Source organism: Gossypium hirsutum, chromosome D04 (genome assembly GCF_007990345.1).
Source record: "Gossypium hirsutum isolate 1008001.06 chromosome D04, Gossypium_hirsutum_v2.1, whole genome shotgun sequence".
NCBI lineage: Eukaryota > Viridiplantae > Streptophyta > Magnoliopsida > Malvales > Malvaceae > Gossypium > Gossypium hirsutum.
The window spans coordinates 2,302,945-2,325,305 of NC_053440.1; the positions used below are offsets into that span (position 1 = coordinate 2,302,945).

The 22,361-nt window shown below is 32.2% G+C and overlaps 2 protein-coding genes across 2 annotated transcripts; one reads left to right on the forward strand and one right to left on the reverse strand.

The window, feature by feature from the left end:
* Positions 1-6,570: 6,570 nt before the first annotated feature.
* LOC107939252 (uncharacterized protein At5g39865) lies at positions 6,571-7,743 on the reverse strand. Its single transcript, XM_016872549.2, has one exon. The coding sequence runs from the start codon at positions 7,598-7,600 to the stop codon at positions 6,803-6,805; it is 798 nt and encodes a 265-aa protein (XP_016728038.2). The 5' UTR covers positions 7,601-7,743; the 3' UTR covers positions 6,571-6,802.
* A 6,189-nt stretch (positions 7,744-13,932) lies between these two features.
* LOC107936202 (protein ACTIVITY OF BC1 COMPLEX KINASE 3, chloroplastic) lies at positions 13,933-21,671 on the forward strand. Its single transcript, XM_016868884.2, has 7 exons — positions 13,933-14,597; positions 14,704-14,931; positions 15,150-15,485; positions 15,843-16,398; positions 16,858-17,044; positions 20,164-20,524; positions 21,307-21,671. The coding sequence occupies exons 1-7, from the start codon at positions 14,316-14,318 to the stop codon at positions 21,448-21,450; spliced, it is 2,094 nt and encodes a 697-aa protein (XP_016724373.2). The 5' UTR covers positions 13,933-14,315; the 3' UTR covers positions 21,451-21,671.
* Positions 21,672-22,361: the final 690 nt, after the last annotated feature.

The following is a 22,361-nucleotide window of genomic DNA, read 5'->3' on the forward strand; positions in this document are numbered from 1 at the left end:
CTAAAAATGATTAAATTGAAGAATATGAGCTAAATTTATAACTTAAGCATAGTACATAACTAATATCGTATTTTGAATTAATGAATTTAACTGCTACTTATTGGGCCGGAATTGAGATTTCAGAATTCAAAAAGTATAAATATTAAATTTGATCGAATTAGAATATAAATGCTAAATTCTTAACTTAAGCAAAGTATAGGAACTCATAGCAAAATTTGACCTTTTTAGGTACAATATAAGGAAAATTTAATTGGTTTAAAATTATATTGAAGTATTGTAAAATTAAATTCTAATTAAATTATATTTGACTTCAAAAATAATTAAATATTCTATACTTATATTCAATTCAATTCAATTATATATTTATCTTAATATGAATTTATTAAATTTTTATTTAATTATAATTACTTATAAATTTTTGATAAAAAATTAATTAAAATATAAAAATTTAAATTTAAATTTAAATTAATCTCAAATTTAATATATATAATTGAATTAAAAGTACCATAAAAATTATGAAAAATAAAACAAAAAGTAAAAGAGAGGAAAAAATGAAAATATCATTATAATTTCTGACATTTTTTAAAAATAAACTTACATTTGATAATTGAGAAAGAAATAATTTATAGATATGCTAATATTAGAATCTAATGTAATTTATAATTTAATATTTATAAAAAATTAAATAATTTTATAAATAATTAAAATTTTATTATTTTTAATTTAAAATTACTGAATAAAAAATAAAAATAAACTAAATAAAATATAAGTGAGTAATAGAGGATAAGTTCATTTTTTTTATTTAAAATTCAGTTAGTAAATAAATTAATGTATTTTCACTAAAACTTAAAAAAAATTAAGTAGATTTTTATATTATATTCAAATATATAAATTATAAAACATATAAATGTCTCAAATAACACATCATATATTTGCAGTAAAATTATGGCTTTTGTATATGATGTTTGTATAAGAATTTGGTTTTTTACATTAATTTGGTATTAAAGATACTAAATTAGGGCACTTGGGTAGAAAAAATGTAACAAATTTATTTATAAAAAATATGTAAAAAAATGATTTTTCAAATAAAATGATAAAGTTAAAATGTTAAAAAAACATGTTGTCTTATGTTCTAATTCCATTACATTACGTGTGATTTTTTATATAAAAATATAAAATGACATAAACACATTTATGGTAATATTTTTGCTTTTAAAAAATAATGAATTTTTGGTAATTTTACAACTAAGTTGGAATTCAGTTAATTTGTAGCAGCAACTCAATTGAATATTTAAATGATGTATGTAATTAGTCTATTGATATTGATTTATTTGAAAAAAAATGTAGTCTAAATCAGAGGGGATTTCATCTTTTAAATAAGATATGAAATTTTAAATTTTGTATTCTTTAAAAAAAATTTTGAACAATCTCATTATAAGTTTTGATCATTTTTTTACATAATATCTAAAACTACCAATAACATCTGCTCAACTCATAAATAGGAGGATAATGTGCTTCAACGAACTCAAACTCATGTCCTCCTGCATTGACAACATTGCCTATACCAATCGAGTTAAGACTAAATCGATGCATTCTTTAAATTTTACATAAGTCGGTTAGCAAAAATTTTAACAAGTTACTATTTCTTTTTCTTTAGGGAAATACATTATCATTAAACTAAATACCGAAAAAAAGTAAGCAAGAACCAAATAAAGAGCCAATGACCTTACCCCATACACTCGCTTTTACTCCCCTTGTCGATATTAGAAACACTACAAACAAAACCAACATTTAACAAATCATGAAGAAAAGATGGGCAAGAATCTCAATAAATGCCAGATATATAGGATAAAGTGGCCTTAGCAAAAGTATGAGTTGCTTTATTAGCACTCCGACCAACGGAAGGAAAAACTCAGCCACAAACAATCGCCCACCAAAAGACCAAATTCCTTTAAGAGCCATAGTGACGTCCTAACAGTCGGATTCATGAATGACAAAATCCTGTTGTAGTGAACGGAGCCAAGAAATGGCCTCCCTCACCGCTATTATCTCAGTCAATCAGGACTCTGACACACCCATGTAAAAGCCCCATATCCCGTTGGGAATACAGCCTCGTCGACATTACACTTAACCCAACAACTCCATCCTTTACTTGCTTTAGAAACAAACTTGGTGTTATGTCTCCAGCAAGGCTACGAGAGTTAGCAGAAGTTACAAGGCTCCACAGAAGCCAAACAAGCTGGGTGAATGTGACAAGGGTTAGCAGAAGCTAAACCAGTTGGGTGAATGTTAGTGATTGATGAGTGGTTGTAATCAAATAGTTAGCTAAAGGGTATAGTTAAGTTGTTAGTGTGTATTAAAGATTAGTTAGTGTAGTTAAGAAGTATGGTGCTGTATTTGATTCAAGAATCAGTTAGGTGTTATTCTTCATCTTTGTGTATAAATATGACTCATCCCCATTGCTGAGGTTTTAGAGTCTCTTTAAGTTTTTGTTTGTTGCATACTCGTTCGCGGGGAGAAAAGGGAGAGAAAGAAAAGGCGAGGAAAGGAAAACACACACAATATTTTGTCCATTTTATATTATTTTTGTATAGTTTGTGATAATAATTCAATTTTAATCTAAATTCTTTAAAATATATTTAAATTGATTTTTCAATTTAAAAAGTTTATTTTATTGCTTAATTATTTTATTTTAAAATGGTGTGTTTAAAATAATTAATGCATAATTTAACTTAGGGTCAATTTTAGGATTCGTATTCGATTAATAAAATTTTTTTAAAAAAATTAAACATTATTTTTATATTATAATAACACACACTATCCAAATACTAAAAGTTATAAAGCACAAAAGAATATATAAAGATGGTATTGGCTTTGAATATCTTTTTAGAAAATGCCACATTCCTTTTCACTAACTATTTCATCTTTCAAGTTTCCATCACCTAAAAGCTGAAAAAAAAAATTAAATTTAACCCAAATTACACATCATCATGGGTTATCTGCCCAGACCTAAAAGTCCGTCCAAAAATTAGGAGATTTTGGACAAAAATATAAGTCCGAAAGATGGGTTTGGACAAAACATAAGGCCCATTTTCTAAATGGGTCAGGCTTTGGACATAATTTTCTTAGCTCGGGCTTGGCCCAGCCTGAATCACATGCCGATACTTTTTTTTGTATTTTTAATTTATTAGAAAATATTTATTTTAATATTTTTAGTGTATTTGATGTATTTTATTTTTAAAAAATTTATATAAAAAATATATTACAGTCGAGCCGGGTCGAGCTCATGTTAAGCATTTTTAGTATGGGCTAGGCTTGACCAAAATTTTAAGCATATTTTTCGAGTCGGGTCGAGCCCGAAATTAGAAAATAGGCCTAAAATATTATATGGGTCCGACCCATGATGAAGTCTAACCAAATTACATTAGAGAAGCCCGTATTCAAAAGTTCATTCTTTTAGATAATTAATAGTAAGTCTTAGGTTAGGTGAATAAAAAATTGACAAAAGATGATGTCTTAGTTTAATTGGCATGGCATTATTACTAATGCAGGAAGACATGGGTTTGAGTGCGCTGAAGCGCATTATCCTCCTATTTATGGGCTGGGGGATATGGGTAGTTCTAGGCATTGTGTTAAAAAGAAAAGATATGGCCAAAACTTATAATGAGATTGTTAAAAAAAATCGAAACCAAGATAATGATCTATACAACTCAAACTTTCCACTCCCAAAATTGAAGAAATCATCGCGCTAGTTGCAAAATTGACATTAGAACTAAAAAGTAGAGAGGACTTTATCATATTAACACACTATCTAGAACAAGTAGTGTACTCCGAAATTATATCCCATATTACAATGGCCTTTGCGGACGACCCTCTGTGCAGACCAAGAAAAGATACAGACTCAAAGGATCCCCTTAACATAGCCTACGTAAGGGTGTAATAAAACTAGAAATTTGGCCATTAATCATTCTCAAATATGTTACTGTCGAAATAGTCATCATTACCAAGTCAATCTACTGCCTCAAAAAGCCTAAACGAGCAACATATCATTGATAAAATGCCACTCAACCCTCTTATACACATTGCTCATATCCAACTTCAGCGCAAACATTCCTTTCAAATCTTCATGGAGTGAAGAATCTCAAAAGCAACATTGTATTATCCAAAATCAAGCGATTAGACACAAAAGCACTTTGAGCCTCATTAATGCAATCATTGAAGAACCATTTAAATCTATTCACTAGAATCTTAGAAACAACCTTTAGAATAACATTACAAAGACCAATAGGAGGAAGAAAATGTGTCATATTCAAGGGAGCAGAGATACTAGGAATTAAAATAATAACAATTTGATTAATCTCAGAAATATCAGCAACATCTGACCTAACAATGTGCCTAAATATCAATAACAGTTTGATTTTTAGCTTTTTTTAGTTAGATTTGAATTTTCTTAGGAAGAAAATTTTGATTTGTCATTTTTTTATTGGAAAGAGATGAGGATGACGTGAAATCACAGTTTCATACAATCTCTTCTTTTATATAATATATAAACCTTCAAGTTTTATGTTTTATTTAATACGGTTTGAAAGTTTCCAACAAGTTTAAAAAGAAACCATACAAAGAATCAAACAATTCCATAAAAGAAAAAGATTAATCAAATAAATTGAAGTCCGTGGCTTAGCACAACAACAAAATTTATAAAAACAATTCATTTTCTTAGAGTATTCAAAAAAATAGTTTTTTTCGGAAAAAAATAATAACAAATCATTAACAATCAATGCAATAAATATACGGTAGTATGAGCATAAAGTAATTTTGTCTAAAATTTTAGATTCTGCTCGAAGTCTTCGATAACTAAAGGAAGGGATCGTAACAAAATTACATATTATATTACAACACATTGACACTGTTCAAGAATATGATATTACTCAATGACTAAAATATTGAGAATCCAAACATTATAACCTCATTCCGAAATGTAACATTATAGACCATAATGTAAAATTTGATGAACCAAATGCCTTAAATGCATAACCTACAAAAATATAACGTTTTAGACCCTTTTACACTCCACTCAATGATCATAAACACCCTTATAGTTAAACCTAATTTGAAGCCAATTACACAGAAAAAAATTATTGTTTCATGTATTCATCTCGATAAGGAAAATAGTAAAAAAAAAAACACTTCAAAAGTGTCAAATAATCATCAAAGAAATTGCAATAAAATAGATTTCTTAGTTTTAAAAATCTCAAAAAATTAAAAAATCAATTAAGTCCTCAACAAATTAACACCCAAGTAAACCCTTAAAAGATGAAAATTAATCAATTAAGTTCATCCATTAACGATGATTAAGTTTGACCATTAATTTTGTTGATGTGGTTTATCTTGATAAACCAATCGAATGACGACATGTGACGCCCACGTGTACATCATACAGACCTGACAAAATGTCACATCAACAAATATTTTAAAAAATAAAAATCCTAAAAAGATTAGATAATTATTTAAAAAATCACATCCAAGACAAATCTAGACAAGTAGTTGTCTTGAACAAATGGTTGTCTAGATTCATTTGAATCTGAATAACCACGTGTCCAAATTCATCATGCATGTAGTTCCTTAGCTAATTACTAAAAATTACAAAAAAAAAAAAGAACGAAAGAAGAAGTTATAAATAAAAACTATGGAAGATTATTGATGGTTATAATAAAAATTATTCAAATTATTAAAAATTAATAGTTGTTTTAAAAAACTAATAAAAATTCTGGTTAGAATAAACCTGGACAATTAGTTGTCTAGTTGCATTTGAACTTGGATAATTTCAATGGTTTTTAATTATTTTTAAATATATTTTATTTTTAATATATTTTATAATTTTTTATAATTCTTATAGTTTTTAAAGAATTTACTATTTTTATAATTTTTCTATAATTTTATAAATAATGATTTATAAAATCACATCTAAGATGAATCTGGACAAAATTTTGTCTAAGTTCAAATAAATCTGAACAACTATGTGTCCAAGTTCATCATAATCTTTTTTTAAATGATTTATTTATTAGGATTTTTTTATTTTTTTAAAAATATTAGCATGATGGACATGTAGCTATCATGTATTGCTTGATTAATTAATTTATCATCTTTAAAATCTAAATTTTCTTTCTCTTTTTTTTTTTTTTTTTTTTTTTTTACTTTTTCCTATAGAAATATCGTCAGCTTGTGGAGGTTCAAGATAGGATCTGTTAATATTGGAAGTCACCCCTTAAAAGATAATTCTATAAACTAAATTCCGACCTCATCCTTTCTTAACCATAGTGGGATTTCTCTCTAGCTTTACCAAGCAATTCCAAGAGGTATAAGGCGGATAATGCTAAAGGAATTGCAAGTTACAAGTTAGGCGGTGAAGTTGAGATGTATTCGAGGAACTGAATTTAGAGAAACAGATATAGTAGTAGAGGAATTCATTGGAGCCACGAGAAAGAGGTATAATGTATAAGATTAATAGGAACATCAATCTCATGCATGGATTGAAAATAAAAAATGCAAGTAGATAGATTGGAAAAGTCAAAGCATAAATGATAGTCTATTCTCATTGCAGCCCATCAGTTACAAGACCGTAAGTAAAGTAGATGACCATGACACTAAAATATTTACAATACCGTAGGCATAAAAGGAGAATCCCATCCCCTTAGGAATCAAGATGCTATTGTATTATACTATCATTGACAATATGGGGTGGACATCGAATGATCATTTCGATACCAGCATACACATCATCAATATATGAAGAAAAACACCTTCAATCGCAGCAACCAGGGCATCGAATCAAGCCGTTTTCGTTGCATTCGAAGCATCGCTTAAGCGACCCTTCGTCGTCGTCGAACACCTTTCGACTCCCACTGCAATTCCCACAAGGCACAAACCTGACATCCCCACACGCATTGCAAGCAAACCCAGGTTGTCTCCTTGGAAAATCATCAAGAATCTTAGCCAATTCACCCATTTCAAACATGCTTTTGATCACATCAGCACCACCAATATACTTCCCCTTTATGAAAACCTGAGGCAATGTCACATTTTTCACTTTCAATATGTTTTGCAACTCTTTCTTATAAGCAGCATCCATGGAGATATCTCTTTCATCAACCCAAAGCCTGAACCCTCTAAATATCATCTTAACAGCATAACAATCCTCAAAAGTCCTTCGAATCCCTCGTAAACTCGTTAAATAAACAACAATTCGATCTTCAGTTCCGGGTAACCTTATGGTAGGATTAATAAATCCGGAACCAATTGATTTTGTCGGTCTCAAAACAGGCTTAGGACAAGATTCTTTAGGACTGGGTAAGGTGGATGAAGATGATGAAGGTTTAGATTCGAATAAACTCCGAAGCTTTTTAACTTTTCCTTTGACGCTATCCATTGAATTGTGGAATTTGGAAAGCGGAGCAGCTCGATTGTGAGACAACGGAGGTGGATTCTTGAAGAAAAGATGAACCTTAGATTCAGCCACTGAGGCGTGCATTGTAAATGAACGATTTAAGAACCCAGATGAGGGTGACGATGATTTCGTCTTGTTCTTCCCTGATTCCGCCATCAACCCAAATCTCACAAAAAGAAAAAACTCAAATCAGAAACTTTTTTTGCTTTGACGATGAATAAAGATTGAAGCTTTTCTAAATCTACAAATTGGGGTTTAATGGATTGTTTTGTTCCTTCTTCTGTTCTGCCTTCCAAAGACAAATGCTTGAGAAAGAAATGGAGGGAAATAACCTCAATCCAAGATTTTCGCTTTTTAACTACTTTTATATTTTAATTTTATTTAATTAAATTATTTTATACAATTTAAAAATGTTTACAGATTTGAAATTATTTGTATAAATTATTTATTTTCATATTTTTTGTGTTGGAATAATTTTCACCCTATGATTTTTAAACCAAATTTTGTTTTTTTCACAATAAATAGAAAATAAAAAGTTTTTAAAAGGGGTTTATGGTTAAACCAAAATTTGTTAATCATGTTTTATTAAATACAGAAAAACTAAATAAAACATTAAAAATTTTAATAAGTTACTCTCTAATAGGCTTTGCACAAAAATTAAACTCATTTAAAATATATGTTGGGTTCGGGTTTAGACATTCAAGGTCCCAGTTCGATCCATTTTTAAGTTTATAATACTGTATAGGGTAAACTACTAAAATACTCACTTTTATTTATCTCATGTTACATTTTAATCACTTATATTTGAAATGTTATTTTTTAGTCATTTACGTTATCGTGTTGTAATATTTTAGTCATTGAGCCATTAATAGTGTAACAGTAAGCTGACGTGGCACGGTAAATCATAATTCCAAACAAAAATTTTAGGTTAATTTATACAATCGATTCCCATATTTTTTTCGTTTTGAACAATTTAATTTTTTTTCTTTTGTATTCTTTTAACTTTTTTATTATTATTTTCCATTCTCTTCTGTTTCTCCCTTTGTTTTCCTCTCTTCTCCATTTCTTTTAATGTAGTTTTTTTTATGTTTTCCATTTGTTAAAACAAGTCTCTATACTTTAATTTTTTTGAACAATTTAATTTTTTTGCTGCCCTTCATCGTGCTGGATTTAAATTGGATCCTCTTACTGACAATTGGGTTAAGAATGACTAACCAATCCTCAAGAGGTTGATGATGAAGACGTTGAAGAAGAGCATGACGATCTTCCTCCTACCGAGCAGGCCCCTCCACCGACCTCTTCATCTGTTCAACCATCTGCTATGTCTCACTCCGACGACATGGTTGCTGCCATCCTTAGTGCTGTTACTTTTTTGAGTGAGAAGTTTAGATGTTTCCTTACTCAAGTAGATGATGCATTTGACCAAGTTAATAATAATGTTAGTAGTTTAAACTCTCATATGTCCAAGATGGAGGAAGATATAACATATCTTATGTCTCAATTCCCTCCTCCTCCTCCTCCTCCACGTCAAGAGGACTAGCGTACATTTTTTTTCTCATGCATCTTACTCATTTTCATTTCACATTTACCTATCTTTATGTTAGAACCATCATGCTTATTTTGGTATCTTGTTTATAGATACTTAAAGGGTTTAATGTTAGTTCTTTATTTTCATATATTTCAATTTCTATTCTTGGACTAACAAAGTCTCTCTCTTAAGTTTTATTTGTTGATTTTTTTTATATAACAAAAAGGGGGAGAAGAGACGAGAAAGGTAAATTTAATTGGTAGTTGACTGATTATTTTTTATAATCAATCTTTTAATGCCAACACCTAAGTGGCCAAAATTTTCACTCTCAAGTTTTTGTTTTAAATTCATAAAATCAAGTCATTGATTCAAATTGAACTTTAACAAGGGGGAGTAACAAATTCAATAAAAACATTATCAAAATGTTTTGTTATATCAAAAAGTAGGAGATTGTTAAACTAGCTTTATTTGATAATTTGTTTTGATATAACAAACAAAAATGTTTTTGAATAAAGTTTATTTTTTAACAAAGATATTATAAAGTTCAACGCATAAAATTCATTTCAAAACTTCCAAACATCTTAGAAAATATTTTGAACACTTAAACATTTTTGGAATAAGTTCAAAAACAATTTGAGACTCTTTAACTCGATTAAAACATTTTTAAATCGATTGAAAAAAATGCTTCCTACAAGTGGTATCGATATTTTCAAAAATGTATCGATACCCATACAATTTTTATTGATTCCATATTTTTTATCGTTACCAAAGTTGTTTACTATCTTGAAACAAAATTTGAAAAAACAAAAGCAAAAAGTAACGATACTTTTCAAAATATATCGACAAAATATTTTTATATCGATACCACTTTTACTTTCTGACTTGTTGATTTTTCAAACAATCACAAAAAAGTATCAATACCTATTTAAAAAATATCAATATTTTTTGCCAGGAATCGACAAATCGTCTTTGGTATCATTGTAAACTAACTTTAACGGTCACTAAATCAGACATTAAATGCTACTAGTATCAATATCATAGAAAAAGTATCGATATTTTTTTGTTGTAGGTGAATTAAATGATTTGATATTTTCATCCCCAACGGCTCTATTTATTTCCTCAACAACCACAATGGTTAGAAATGAATTAGAGGGCATAAATACTAGCTTCCGGAGGTCCTACAACAGCAAGAAAGAATATTCAAGCTAAAAGATCAACCAAACAACTTTTGTGCCCAATATTCCCATACTTTTCTTTTATACACTTGTGAGCTTCATTGTTATTCTATCAGCTCAAGTGTTCTTCTTTGTAATTGAGCTTAGGGTGAGTTTGGATGGGCGGTGAGTTTACCTGCGGTTAGTGTAAAAACAATGGTGGCGGTGAGATTAGATACTGTAGCGTGAGATAAAAAGTAAGCTAAACGCACCGCACCGCACCCAATCGCCTATCCAAACCCACCCTTAATTTGCAAACATTCAAATATTGTAAGGGTTTATTCTTAGTTTTCTTATTTGTATTTCTTTGAGAGGGGTTGTGTCTTAAGGTTTGGGTAGAAACCTTGAGGGAGTTTGTCAAAATCAAAATCAGAAAACCGTTAACAACAAAAATCAAAATCACAATCAAAATCAAAAAGCAAAAAACTACTTCGAATTGGGTTAACATGAATAGGGTTAACAACAAACTCACATTTGAAATGAGAGGTTCAGAAGACGTAGAAGGCTAGAAGCACCGTTAGAGCGGAGGTGGTGGAGTCGTGGAGGTGGATTTTCAAATTGGGTGGAGTCGTGGAGGACTGGAGGTGGAATGGTGGATCGGTGGAGGTGGATTTTCGATTTGGGAAAAAAAAAGGGAAGAGGGAAGGGTAGGGGCTTAGGGATTTATCAGATGCACGGGGAAAGGGGAAATGGGAAATGTAATAATATATTTTAAAAATAAAATATATATTTATTATATCCGGGCCAAACCGGGCTGGGCCCAGGCCAAAAAAAATTTGCTTAAGGCCCGGCCCGTTTTCTAAACGAGCCTCGTTTTCTGCTCAAACCTATATTTTGGGCCTATATTTTTACCCAAACCCTCCTATATTTTGGGCGGGCCGTTGGGCCGGGCCAGGCCACCCGACCCATGGACACCTCTAAGTCAAACCACTCTAAATTCTTCTATTCAATTTTCTATCATTTCTCTCTAGCATCCACAAAATTTTTAAAAATTCAATTCACCCCCTCTTAACAATTTCGATTTGATTATTTGAGCTAACAATCTCTTTCTTCCATGTACTCTTCGAAGTATAGATATCACAATTCCAACTATGAAAAAAGTTATGAAGTATGCAACATACTAGTACAATCCAACATTTTTTTATGCTGTAATGAGGTGATGTTAATATGTGAAATATTTTTTTAAAACAACAAATGTCCTCTCAACCACATTTCAAAGCCTTAAATGTCTCGAATTAAAGAGTTTGCGAGTTGTCTGTGGCGCTCATGTCTGCTTCCATTCTCTTAAATGAAATGATATCATACCTCACAATATGGTGTAAGAAAACCTTCTATATTTGTATAATCAATATCTACCATTTAATGTTTGGGTTCATGGTGCAATTAGTCCATAAGTTTTAATTATAAAAAATTATATATACTTAATTTCAAGAAAAAATTATGCTAAGTTATAATTTTTTTTATAATACGCAAAATAAGTAAAAAAGATAATATGAAATTTATAAAAAAAAGTTTTATAAAGTATCCAATAATTTTTATAACCCTTCTTATAAAAAATATGATTTTTTACCATAAATTTAAAAAATATATATTTTTATAAATAAGTTATGATAAAAAGTTGTAACACTTTTTTCATGAATAAGTATATTGTTTTTATAATCTATAAAATGGGCACATAAATCAGTTATGTCCATACTTCTTGACCATAAATTTTTATAAATGAAACATTATAATACTTTTATAACAAGTAAATTATTTTTTATAATAAACATTTTGATCATAACTTTAGTAAGATTTAAAAAATATTTTTTATTAAACATTATAAAATACACAAATTATTTTTATGATATAATTTTTAGGATTTATAATATAAATAATTTTTGGCCATAAACATCCCAAATAGTTAAACGTATTCATGCTCATAATATAATTTTATAACTTAAATTTCTATAAAAAATAATTTTTTAAAATTAGATTTGATTGTAATTACATGTGTAATTAGTCTAATTCTCACCCTCCCTCTAAGAATTTAAAAGTGTAATTGGGTGCTCAAATTACAGCCAATCTAATGGGGACGTAACAATTACAATGGTTACCCTAATATGCCATCTCTATGTAATTACAAACAGTTACACCAAATTCAATTACTAAGTGGCTTTTCAAACACTATCTTAATATTAAAACTAAACCAAATTCAATTCGGTAGATTTGAAGCTTAGATATTACAAAGTTTGAGTTAAGTAATCCAGACAAAATTATGTGTGTACAACGTGTAAGGGAAAAACGTAATAAAGATAAAAAGATGAAGAAAATATTAAAAAATTTGAAACCTCTTAAGTTTAAACGTTGAAATCAGTGTTGTTTGAATTGGACCAGCTAGACTGAGAATTGGTCAAGGGACCGGTCCGAAAAGTGACATTGAACTGGTTAGACCGAAAAATGATATGAACCTGCTAAAAAGACCAGTTGAACCGATTACAAATCGATTGGATCGATAGTTGAACTGATTTTTTTTATTAATCGAACCGATGGTCTGACCAACTTGACCATCGATCTGATTTTAAAAAGAATGGTTGAAATGAGAATTCTTTGAAAGAAAAACAAAATTTGTAAGTTGAAATCCTTTTAAGCACAAAGACAAAACGAAAAAAAAAAAGAAATCTTGAATTTTTGTATTTTTATAATTTATAATTTTTTCTATTTAGGATCAAGTTAAAATAATGTGTAAATATTGAGAATTATTTTTAAAAAGAAATTATGATTAAATTAACATAATGCACAAAAGTTGAGACCTACAATTGTTATTATGCCAATGTAGAACAAGCACGTCTTCTCTCCATCACAAAGTTAATGGAAGATAATGGAATGGGACAAAAAAAGATAAATGGGATTAGTTGGATGATCATGCTGCAATTTACCTTAAATTAGGGTAAATTATACCACAAGTCAGTTAACTATTTCCCATTTTCTTTTTTGGTCACTCAATTATAATTTTTTTAATTTGATCACCCAACTATTGTCCCCTTTCTTTTTTTGTCACCCAACTATCAATTTTTCTAATTTACTCATCCAACTAATCAAGATTGTCTTTTTAGTCCATTTCCAATAAGTGGCATTAAACATGGCGGTTAAAAAATTAGTATAACAACAAATTTAGCCCTTAATTTTTAGATATCATATTGATTTAGTTATAATTTTAAAAAATTAACTCTCAAAATTTACAAATGATTTTTTTGAGAAAAGTGTGAGCTTGGAAGTTTGGATGAGGGTGAGAATTGAAAATAGCAGCATTGATGCGAGAAGGAGCGGATCCACATCCATTCCAATGAAAAGCTTGAGTTCAGGGTGGGATTGTAGATTATCTAGGAACAACAACCATAACCCAATTTTTGGTAATGCAAGAAAGTTACAATTCCACCATTGTATAGAATTATCATATGCATATATATTCACAGAATACTGCTACTGCTAAAAGAAAGAAAGAAAGAAAGAGACCGCAGAAGCATGAGCATCAGCTCCAAGAGTACAGTCGACAAAAGATGAGAGAGATTTTGATCACCTTCCCATCAGAGAGAAAAAAAATGATATTGATTAGTTGAGTGACGAAAAAAAAAAAAGAGTTAATAGTTGAGTGAGCAAATTAAAAAAATTGATAGTTGAATGATAAAAAAAAATAATAATTGGATGTAATTTATCCTAAAAATTATAAATATAAATACAAATAAGTAGTTGAAAGAGAAATGGAAGTGGTGGAGAGAAGTGGAGAGTGAGTGGACTGATAAAAATTGGTAGTTGAAAGAGAAAGGAAAGGGCTTGAGAGGGAGGTGATATGAAAAATTATATTTACATTGTATTTTAATATTATTAACTGTCTAAAGTAAGTTTTTTTTTTGAATTTACCCAAAATAACAAAAATGGATCGGAATAGGAGAAATGGGAGTTCTAGAAGAGATTTTAAAATAGCAAAAACGAAAGACGTCAGAAATTTTACGAGTCTATGGAAAGTCTAAACCAACTTACTGCCCTTTGGTAAAATCTATGAATCAACCAAAAGGGTGACACATTCCACCATTTTTTGGTTTTATTGAATCCATTGGTTGGAGGGGGGAAAGTAGTTGCAGTGGCAGCCATGAGTCTTGTTGTTTCAGCTGGGGGTCATTCCTTCTGTTTACAAGCAGGTAAAGGGTTTCCTATATCCAAACCCAAGGGCTACAAATTCGGTCCTCGAGCTGCTTTGGTCGAAGCGACACCCAGAGTCAACGGTTCGCCATCGTCCACCTCTATACAGGTTTTAGCAACTGACCGAGCCGAGGAACTAAAGGCGGAGGCTCGAGCCTTGGCTCGTGCTGCCGATGCCTCCGTTTACAGCCCCCAATTGCTTGCCAAAAAGTATGGGTCTCGTCCCGTCAAGGTGATAATATACTTGTCATTTTCATCATAAATTCGTTATAAATGAATGGAATTTAGTAGGGTTTTTTTTTTTTTGTTAATGAGGAATGGAAATTGCTATGATTTAGGCAGTGAAAAGGACTTTGGAAATCTTGGTAGCACTGGGTACTTTTGCTTTGAAACTGTTTTTGGACCAAAAGAATGGAACCTTAGATCAAAACAAGAGGAAACGAGCAGCTGAATTGAGGACTATCTTCACCAGACTAGGCCCTACTTTTATAAAATTGGGTCAGGGTTTATCCACTAGGCCTGACCTTTGCCCTCCGGAGTATCTCGAGGAGCTGGCTCAGCTGCAGGTATTCCTGTATTTTATGGTGTCGTAATCGATGTTTTTATATTTGTATAAATGTTGATATGTTAATGATATGAGCATTTCGAGACACTCATGCTCATACTATTTTGTTCTGTTGTGTTTATATCCTATAATTTTGTTGTGTTTGATATTGTGAGATCTACTTGCTTGGAGGTTTTCTCCTTGAACAAATTTTACTAAGTTATTTTGACATGTTCCTAGGATGCTTTGCCCACATTTCCTGATGCAGATGCATTCTCATGCATCGAAACAGAGTTGGGGATGCCACTGGAGTCCATTTTCTCCACCATATCCCCTACTCCTATTGCAGCTGCTAGTTTAGGTCAAGTGTACAAAGCTCGACTTAAGTATTCAGGACAAACCGTTGCTGTCAAGGTACAACGACCTGGTATTGAAGATGCCATTGGACTCGATTTTTATCTCATAAGAGGTCTAGGATTTTTCATTAATAAGTATGTTGACATCATCACCACCGATGCTGTTGCACTCATCGATGAATTTGCCAGTCGAGTTTATCAAGAGCTCAACTATGTGCAGGTTAGTGTTTCTGGTCACCAATCTTATGACATCATTCTGCAATTGGTTCCCCTTCTCGTCTTCAAGAGTAGAAACGTCCTAAAAAATCCATCAACTTGCTTTTCTTTTACGCTATGTTCGGGAAGATTAATTTGAGAGACTAGATTTAGATGTAATTTGCTATATAAATTCTGAGAATGTAATGCATATGCTAGGTACGTATTAGTTAAGAAGCAATATACTTAAAAAGTTTCAAAACCTTAGTGAAAACATTTATCTTTTCTGAATTTGTGGAAAAAAAAGACAAAAAGAAGTGCAATTTCTTATTCTCGGTACCGTTTTTTGGGGTATGAGTGTTAATTTGACAGGTGCCTGCAGGAGGGACAAAATGCCAGGAAATTCAAGATGTTGTATGCTGACAAGGAGGATATCCTTGTTCCCGATATCTTTTGGAATTATACGAGTGGCAAAGTATTGACAATGGAGTGGGTTGATGGAGTGAAACTGAATGAACAGGCCGCAATTGAAAGGCAAGGTTTGAAGCTTTTGGATTTAGTGACCACTGGTATCCAGTGCAGCCTCAGGCAACTACTGGAGTATGGATACTTTCATGCGGATCCTCATCCTGGTAATCTTTTGGCAACACCTGAAGGAAAACTTGCTTTTCTAGATTTTGGGATGATGAGTGAGACCCCGGAGGAAGCAAGATTCGCCATAATCGGTCATGTTGTTCACATGGTCAATCGAGATTATGAAGCTATGGCCCGTGATTACTATGCTCTGGATTTCTTGTCAACTGATGTAGATGTTTCCCCAATTGTGCCGGCACTTCGGGACTTCTTTGATGATGCTCTTAGCTACACTGTTAGTGAACTAAACTTCAAGACCCTAGTTGATGGTTTGGGTTCTGTTTTATACCAATACCCATTTAACGGTGAGCTGATTCTTTCCATATACTTTTGAGCCTTGTCCTTAAGTTTGGTTAGTGTATGCTTCTATAATGGATTGTTTTATTATAGAGTATACTGCTTTGACTCTTTATTTATTTAGTAACCATGTTCGAACATAGGCATTGGAATATAATCCTCCAAAGATCCTCCAAAAACATGGAAAACTTAAACATATCCATGTTGCACACAATACCGGTACCCGGCACTCACCCCAAAATCTGAGTAAAGTAGATTGTAGTCAGTGGGAGTTCTGGTTCTATGGTTTCTTTCTAAACTATTAACTTTTCTTTAGAAATATTTTACCACTATCATCATTTTATATCCTGAAATTCCAATGTCTCAAGAAACAATTTATTTTTTAACATACCTCTGAAGACTGCGGAGGGAGTGGTTGATATGTATATTTATGCAGTCTAATGTTTTGGTTTTTAATTTGCTTGCAGTACCTCCCTATTATGCACTGATATTGCGGTCCCTTACTGTGCTAGAAGGGTTGGCCCTCTATGCCGATCCGAATTTTAAAGTGCTGGCTGCTTCATACCCATACTTTGCTAAAAGGCTTCTCACAGATCCAAATCCATATTTGAGAGATGCTCTCATAGAGTTGCTTTTCAAGGATGAGAGGTTTAGGTACGAACAATGATTAATACATCTGAAGAATTGAGTGAAAGAATTTTTTTAAAATTTTATTTTCTGTATATTCAGTAGCATATTACACCATAGTACTTATAGGGAAAGATTATGCAAAAGAATAGAAACTAAATCCTAAACTTAAGGGGTTTGTCTTCTAAATTAAAGGGATCCTAATCTCAAGGGATATTAATTACCTAAAGTAAAAGATTACAAAAGATTTCTTCTAAGCTAGCATTATTTAAATCATTTGATCCCATATTTATTTGAATCTCTGGCTCAATAAGCTTTTCAAGAGAGTTAGAATCTTCCACCAAGAATTTTGAGTCTTCATTATAAGTATCCCCCTGAAGATGAGATCTAAAGAAAAGTTGGATTCAAAGAAGGTAGCATCCATTGAAACAATCACTGAAGATGAGATCTAAAGAAAAGTTGGATTCAAAGAAGTAGCATCCATTGAAACAATCATTCTTTTTGTTTGTGGATCATAACACTTATATCCCTTTTGTGTTGGTGCATATCCTACAAAAACACATTTTCAAGCCCTAGGATCTAGCTTCCCACGGTTTTTATTTTGAATATGAACAAAGGCACTACACCCAAAGACCCTCAAAGGTAAACCACTTGTTATCCTAAACATGGGGTATGATTCTTGTAAAACACTTAAAGGAGTCCTAAAATTCAAAGTTCTCGTAGGAATCCTGCTTATAAGGTAGGTTGCTGTCAAAAGAGCCTCTCCCCAAAGGTTCTTTGGTACATTAGAAGTAACAAGTAATGCCCTAGTAACCTCTTAAATGTGCTTATTTTTTAATCTCATCTATCTCATTTTGCTGGGGAGTGTCGGGACATGTGCTTCGGTGGACGATAGCCTTTTCATTGAAAAAATCTCGTAATATTTCATTGGAATACTCTCTACCATTATCACTTTGAAAAATCTGATTTTTTTCTTGAAATTGTGTCTCATCCATTTTATAAAAGATTCTAAACACTTCTTTCACCTCAGATTTTTTTCCTTAGTAGATAAACCCAACTAACTTGAGTGTGGTCATCAACAAAACTCACAAGCCATTTTTTTCCATACGAGATTGATGTGCTAGATGGTCCCAAACATGGCTATGAATCATTAAGAAAGGTTTGATGTTTGGTAGGGCCTAGATGGAAAAGAAGAGCGATGGTACTTAGATAATTCAGAAAACTCACATTTGAAAGAAGATGGATTTTTACTCAAAAATAAACTTGGAATCAAATGTTTTAGAATAAAAATTTGGATGTCCTAACCTATAGTGCCATATGATAACATTATTGAAAATCAAACTAGTGTTCAAACAAACACTTGAAACTTATTGTTCACATTTGGTTCCATCTTCTAGGAAATAAAGACCTCTGCTTTCTCTAGCAATGCCTATCATCTTCCCTGAGATTATGTCCTCAACTTGCAATAAGATGAGTTAAATATAACATGACAATTTAAAGTGCTTATGATCTTGCTGATAGACAAGATTACAAGAAAGTTTTGGAACATGAAGAACATCATATAAAATTAAGGAAGGGGAGAGTTTAATAGTTCCTATTCCGGCAACTACCGAAAATGAACCATCAGCAATGTGGATCTTTTTGTTTCCTGCACAAGGTGTGTAAGTTGAAAAAAATTGGGTGCAACTTGTCATGTGATCAGTTGCACCAGAATCAATAATCCAAGAGCAATCAGGCTTATATTCACTGAGAAAAACTGAAGCAACGTTACCTAATTGAGCAACAGAGCCAGAGGGAGTTGGTTGGTTTGGAGGATTCACAACTTGAAATTGCGGAGATTGGAGAAGTCTATAGAGGTGTTCTAACTGCTCCTTCGTAGAGGGAGGTGTCTCCTGAGTAGATTGTTGCTCTTGTTCTGCACCTGCTGCTTGGAATGCTTGTCAGTGATTGGAGCGGATCTGTTTTCAGCCTTTTCTCCCTCAAATTTGGTGGTTTTCCATGGATTTTCCAGCAGGTTTCACGTGTATGCCATGGTTTTTTACAATGGTCACACCATGGCCTTTTCTTCCTATCATTTTCAGTCATTTCTCATTGTTGCTAGAGCAGAACTTTTTATGGAAGATTTGTGATCAAGGTCAGTTTTAACATGACTTCTTTCCTAGATTCTTCTCTTCTAATTTCAGAGAAGCCTTCTCTAATAGAAGGTAATGGCTTTTTTCCAAGGATTCTAGCTTTGACTTCATCAAAATCCAGATTTAACCCAGCTAAAAAGGGATAGGCTATCATCTTCTTTTTTCATGAATCTTACACTATCTGAAGAACAGTCCCATTCATCATTATAATAATGGTCTAACTCTTGCCATAGTTACACCATTTCATTATAATATTCTATAGCTTCTCTGTTTCCTTGTCTAACCCTCCATAACTTGGTTTTTGATTCAAATATTTGAGAAAAAATTTCAACGTCTGAATAGGTTTCTCTCACAGCTTCCCATACATCTTTTACGGTAGGAAGAAAAAGATAAGGTTTACCTATTGAAAGTTCCATGGAGTTAATAAGCCAAGCAATGATCCTAGAATTCTCGGACCGCCATATGCCTAGCTGTTTGTCATCTTCTGGTTTCTTCATATCCCCTGTCAAATACCCAAGCTTCCCCCTTCCATCAATGGCCAGCTTCTCGGATTGCACCCACTCCAGGTACTTTTTTCCGTTTAGCTTATGAAGGGTCAGCTGCAATGAATGATCAGATGAATCTCCCAAGAATCATGGTGCTCTCTGTTGTTGCTGCTGGTCTGCTACTTTCTGATATGACTGATTCAGCCTGAAACAGTGGGAAATTTTATTCTAGCTCTGATGCCATGAAGAATTGAGTGGAAGAGAAAAAAAATTTATTTTCTGTATAATCAGCAGTATATTACACCATAGTACTTATAGGAAAAGATTATACAAAAGAATAGAAACTAAAATCCTAAACTTAAGGGGTTTGTCTCTTAAATTAAAGGGATCCTAGTCTCAAGGGATATTAATTACCTAAAGTAAAAGATTACAAAAGACTTCTTCTAATCTCTACAACATCCTCTTTTTCTTTGTGTATTCAGTTGTTGAAATCTGTGGACCTGAAATACGTGATTTCTGTTTGTGACAGGTGGAATAGACTAGAAAACCTTCTTGTTCAAGGAAGCAAGGACCGAGATTTCTCAGCGAAAGATGCTTTGCAACCTGTTTTAAAGCTACTACTGGGACCAGATGGCGAAGAGCTTAGGACTTTGGTCATTAAAGAGGCTGTTCGTGTTACTGAAGCTTTTACTCTATGCACATTTGTTGATACATACAACTCCGTACCTTCTTTTATGCGTAGTCTAATATTCAATGGAAATGGAGCGCTGGCGATGAGCAGTGCTGAATTGCAAAGCATGATGGAGCTCCGGGACCAAGTCTTTCGAATCTGGGGGCTTCTACGGTCGTCAGAAAACTTTGATCCAGCACTTTTGCAGCCTATTTTACAAGTAAGTAAACTTTATTTGTGTTGTAGTTTAGTCACTAAAGTAGAAAGAGACATACTAAGACAGACACAGAAGCCATAATTGATGCAGCAGTGTTGAACTACTGTTAGAATTTCTTTTTTCATTGATCTTAATGTCTATGTCAGTTCTTTTTGCCAAGATATTTTGGATGGTTGATATATATTGAGCTCTAGAATTAATAGTTAATATATGGTCTAAAATTGCTTAAGTTTTTATTCTACTTTATTTTTCTTGATGAAATAAAATTGCATAAGTTGGCAACCCAGTAAAATGAATGGTCTTTACCATGGACCATGTTTCATGGTTCCAGCTTTGGGAGGTATATATTTTGAGCTATATTACTTAGGCTTAGGTGTGAGTTCGAGTATCTGTCTGACAGGGTAAGTTTAGTTTCATCTAAATTTTCAATGTATTCAGAGGGTTCTTAAAGGGTCTTGTCCTTGTACCCATGTCCAAATATGCAACAAACATGGGTATTTCAAGAATAATGAAGAGTCGAAGAAACATAGATTTTGAGAACTTATACAATTACTATGTGAATCGAGCGGTATAGCTGTTGTGTGGGTTCAGGTACGAATTAATGGTTTAGCAGTTGATGCCTTAATGGCTATGGAAAATCCTGAATTTGCAGAACTACTTTTTAGCACCAGAGACCCTGCAATTGAATGAGGAACTCTGGGCTGTTTTCATTTAGCCCCAAACTAATTCTTTACGCTATTAGAATTATATTCTATGGTTCTGGCTAATGATGTGTTCTTGAGCAGATCCTTCAACAACCCGAGGCACGCAGTCTAGGTGGCCGTGTAGTTGGTGGGATCACTCAGCGTCTGGCAGCTCGCTTACTGCAACAAGTTCTTCGAATGCCAATGGCTCCTACTTCAAGTTTATCAGCATTGGACACTCGGTGAGCAAACCTGAAAATAGACAACCATTCTTTTTTTCTCCTGTTAGTTATTCAACTAAAAGGAATAACATTAGAGAGATTATAGCAAAAAGAATACCCCTTTGGGGAGTGTATCATCTCATCGAATGAAGAACAGAAGCTTGTAACCTATTAGTTAGGTTATGATCTTTTGCAGAATATTTCTATTTAATCAATTTACATAAAAGAATCCGAATATTTGACTCATTGATAGATGCATATATCATCCAAACTGGGTTTAATTTCCCTATTCTCTAGAATAAAATAAAAATAAAATACATGAAAGTACATTCAAAATGGAACCATGAAAGTGAGGATATTCATAAACCATGTTACCTTAAGAATAGGTGTTCGGTATGGATATGTATCCAAGATGGGTGTGCCTTTATTTTTATTTTTCATGTACATTTTCAAATATGGGCCAAAATAAAGTGTCATAGCCTACAGCAATTCAAGTTTCCATTGTGTTGGATAAGGGATATGTATGCATGATAGAGCAACGAACACACGAGGTATATAGAGGAGTTATCTGATGTGGGTATTGGGAAGATGAATAAATGAGATGGAGCATTTGCATGCATCCACAATAGAGTTTTCGTTTTACCGACAACTAGAAGAGCAGCCTATTTTACCCAGAAATTTTTATCATGCTATTCTTCGTTTTCGTTGAGTATTCATTTCCAACACATATGCAGGCATGAATATAGAAGTATGATCAAATACATAGAAAATTTTGGAAATATCTAAGATACTCATATCTAGTACTCATTCCAAATACTTTGACGTGATTAGCTAGATTGATAGTATATTGGATAGGATCTAAATAAAATAGATTTTGAAACTATTTATTGATTTATTCATTTGTGGCGTTCATAATGTTGCAGACTTAATTCTGAC

Bases quoted from the DNA above. Each gene is read 5' to 3' on its own strand.
- LOC107939252 (XM_016872549.2), bottom strand. From the start codon at position 7,600: ATGGCGGAATCAGGGAAGAACAAGACGAAATCATCGTCACCCTCATCT.
- LOC107936202 (XM_016868884.2), top strand. From the start codon at position 14,316: ATGAGTCTTGTTGTTTCAGCTGGGGGTCATTCCTTCTGTTTACAAGCA. The intron at 15,486-15,842 runs GTTAGTGTTTCT...AGGTGCCTGCAG, and splicing joins AAGAGCTCAACTATGTGCAG to GAGGGACAAAATGCCAGGAA. The intron at 17,045-20,163 runs GTACGAACAATG...TGTTTGTGACAG, and splicing joins TTCAAGGATGAGAGGTTTAG to GTGGAATAGACTAGAAAACC.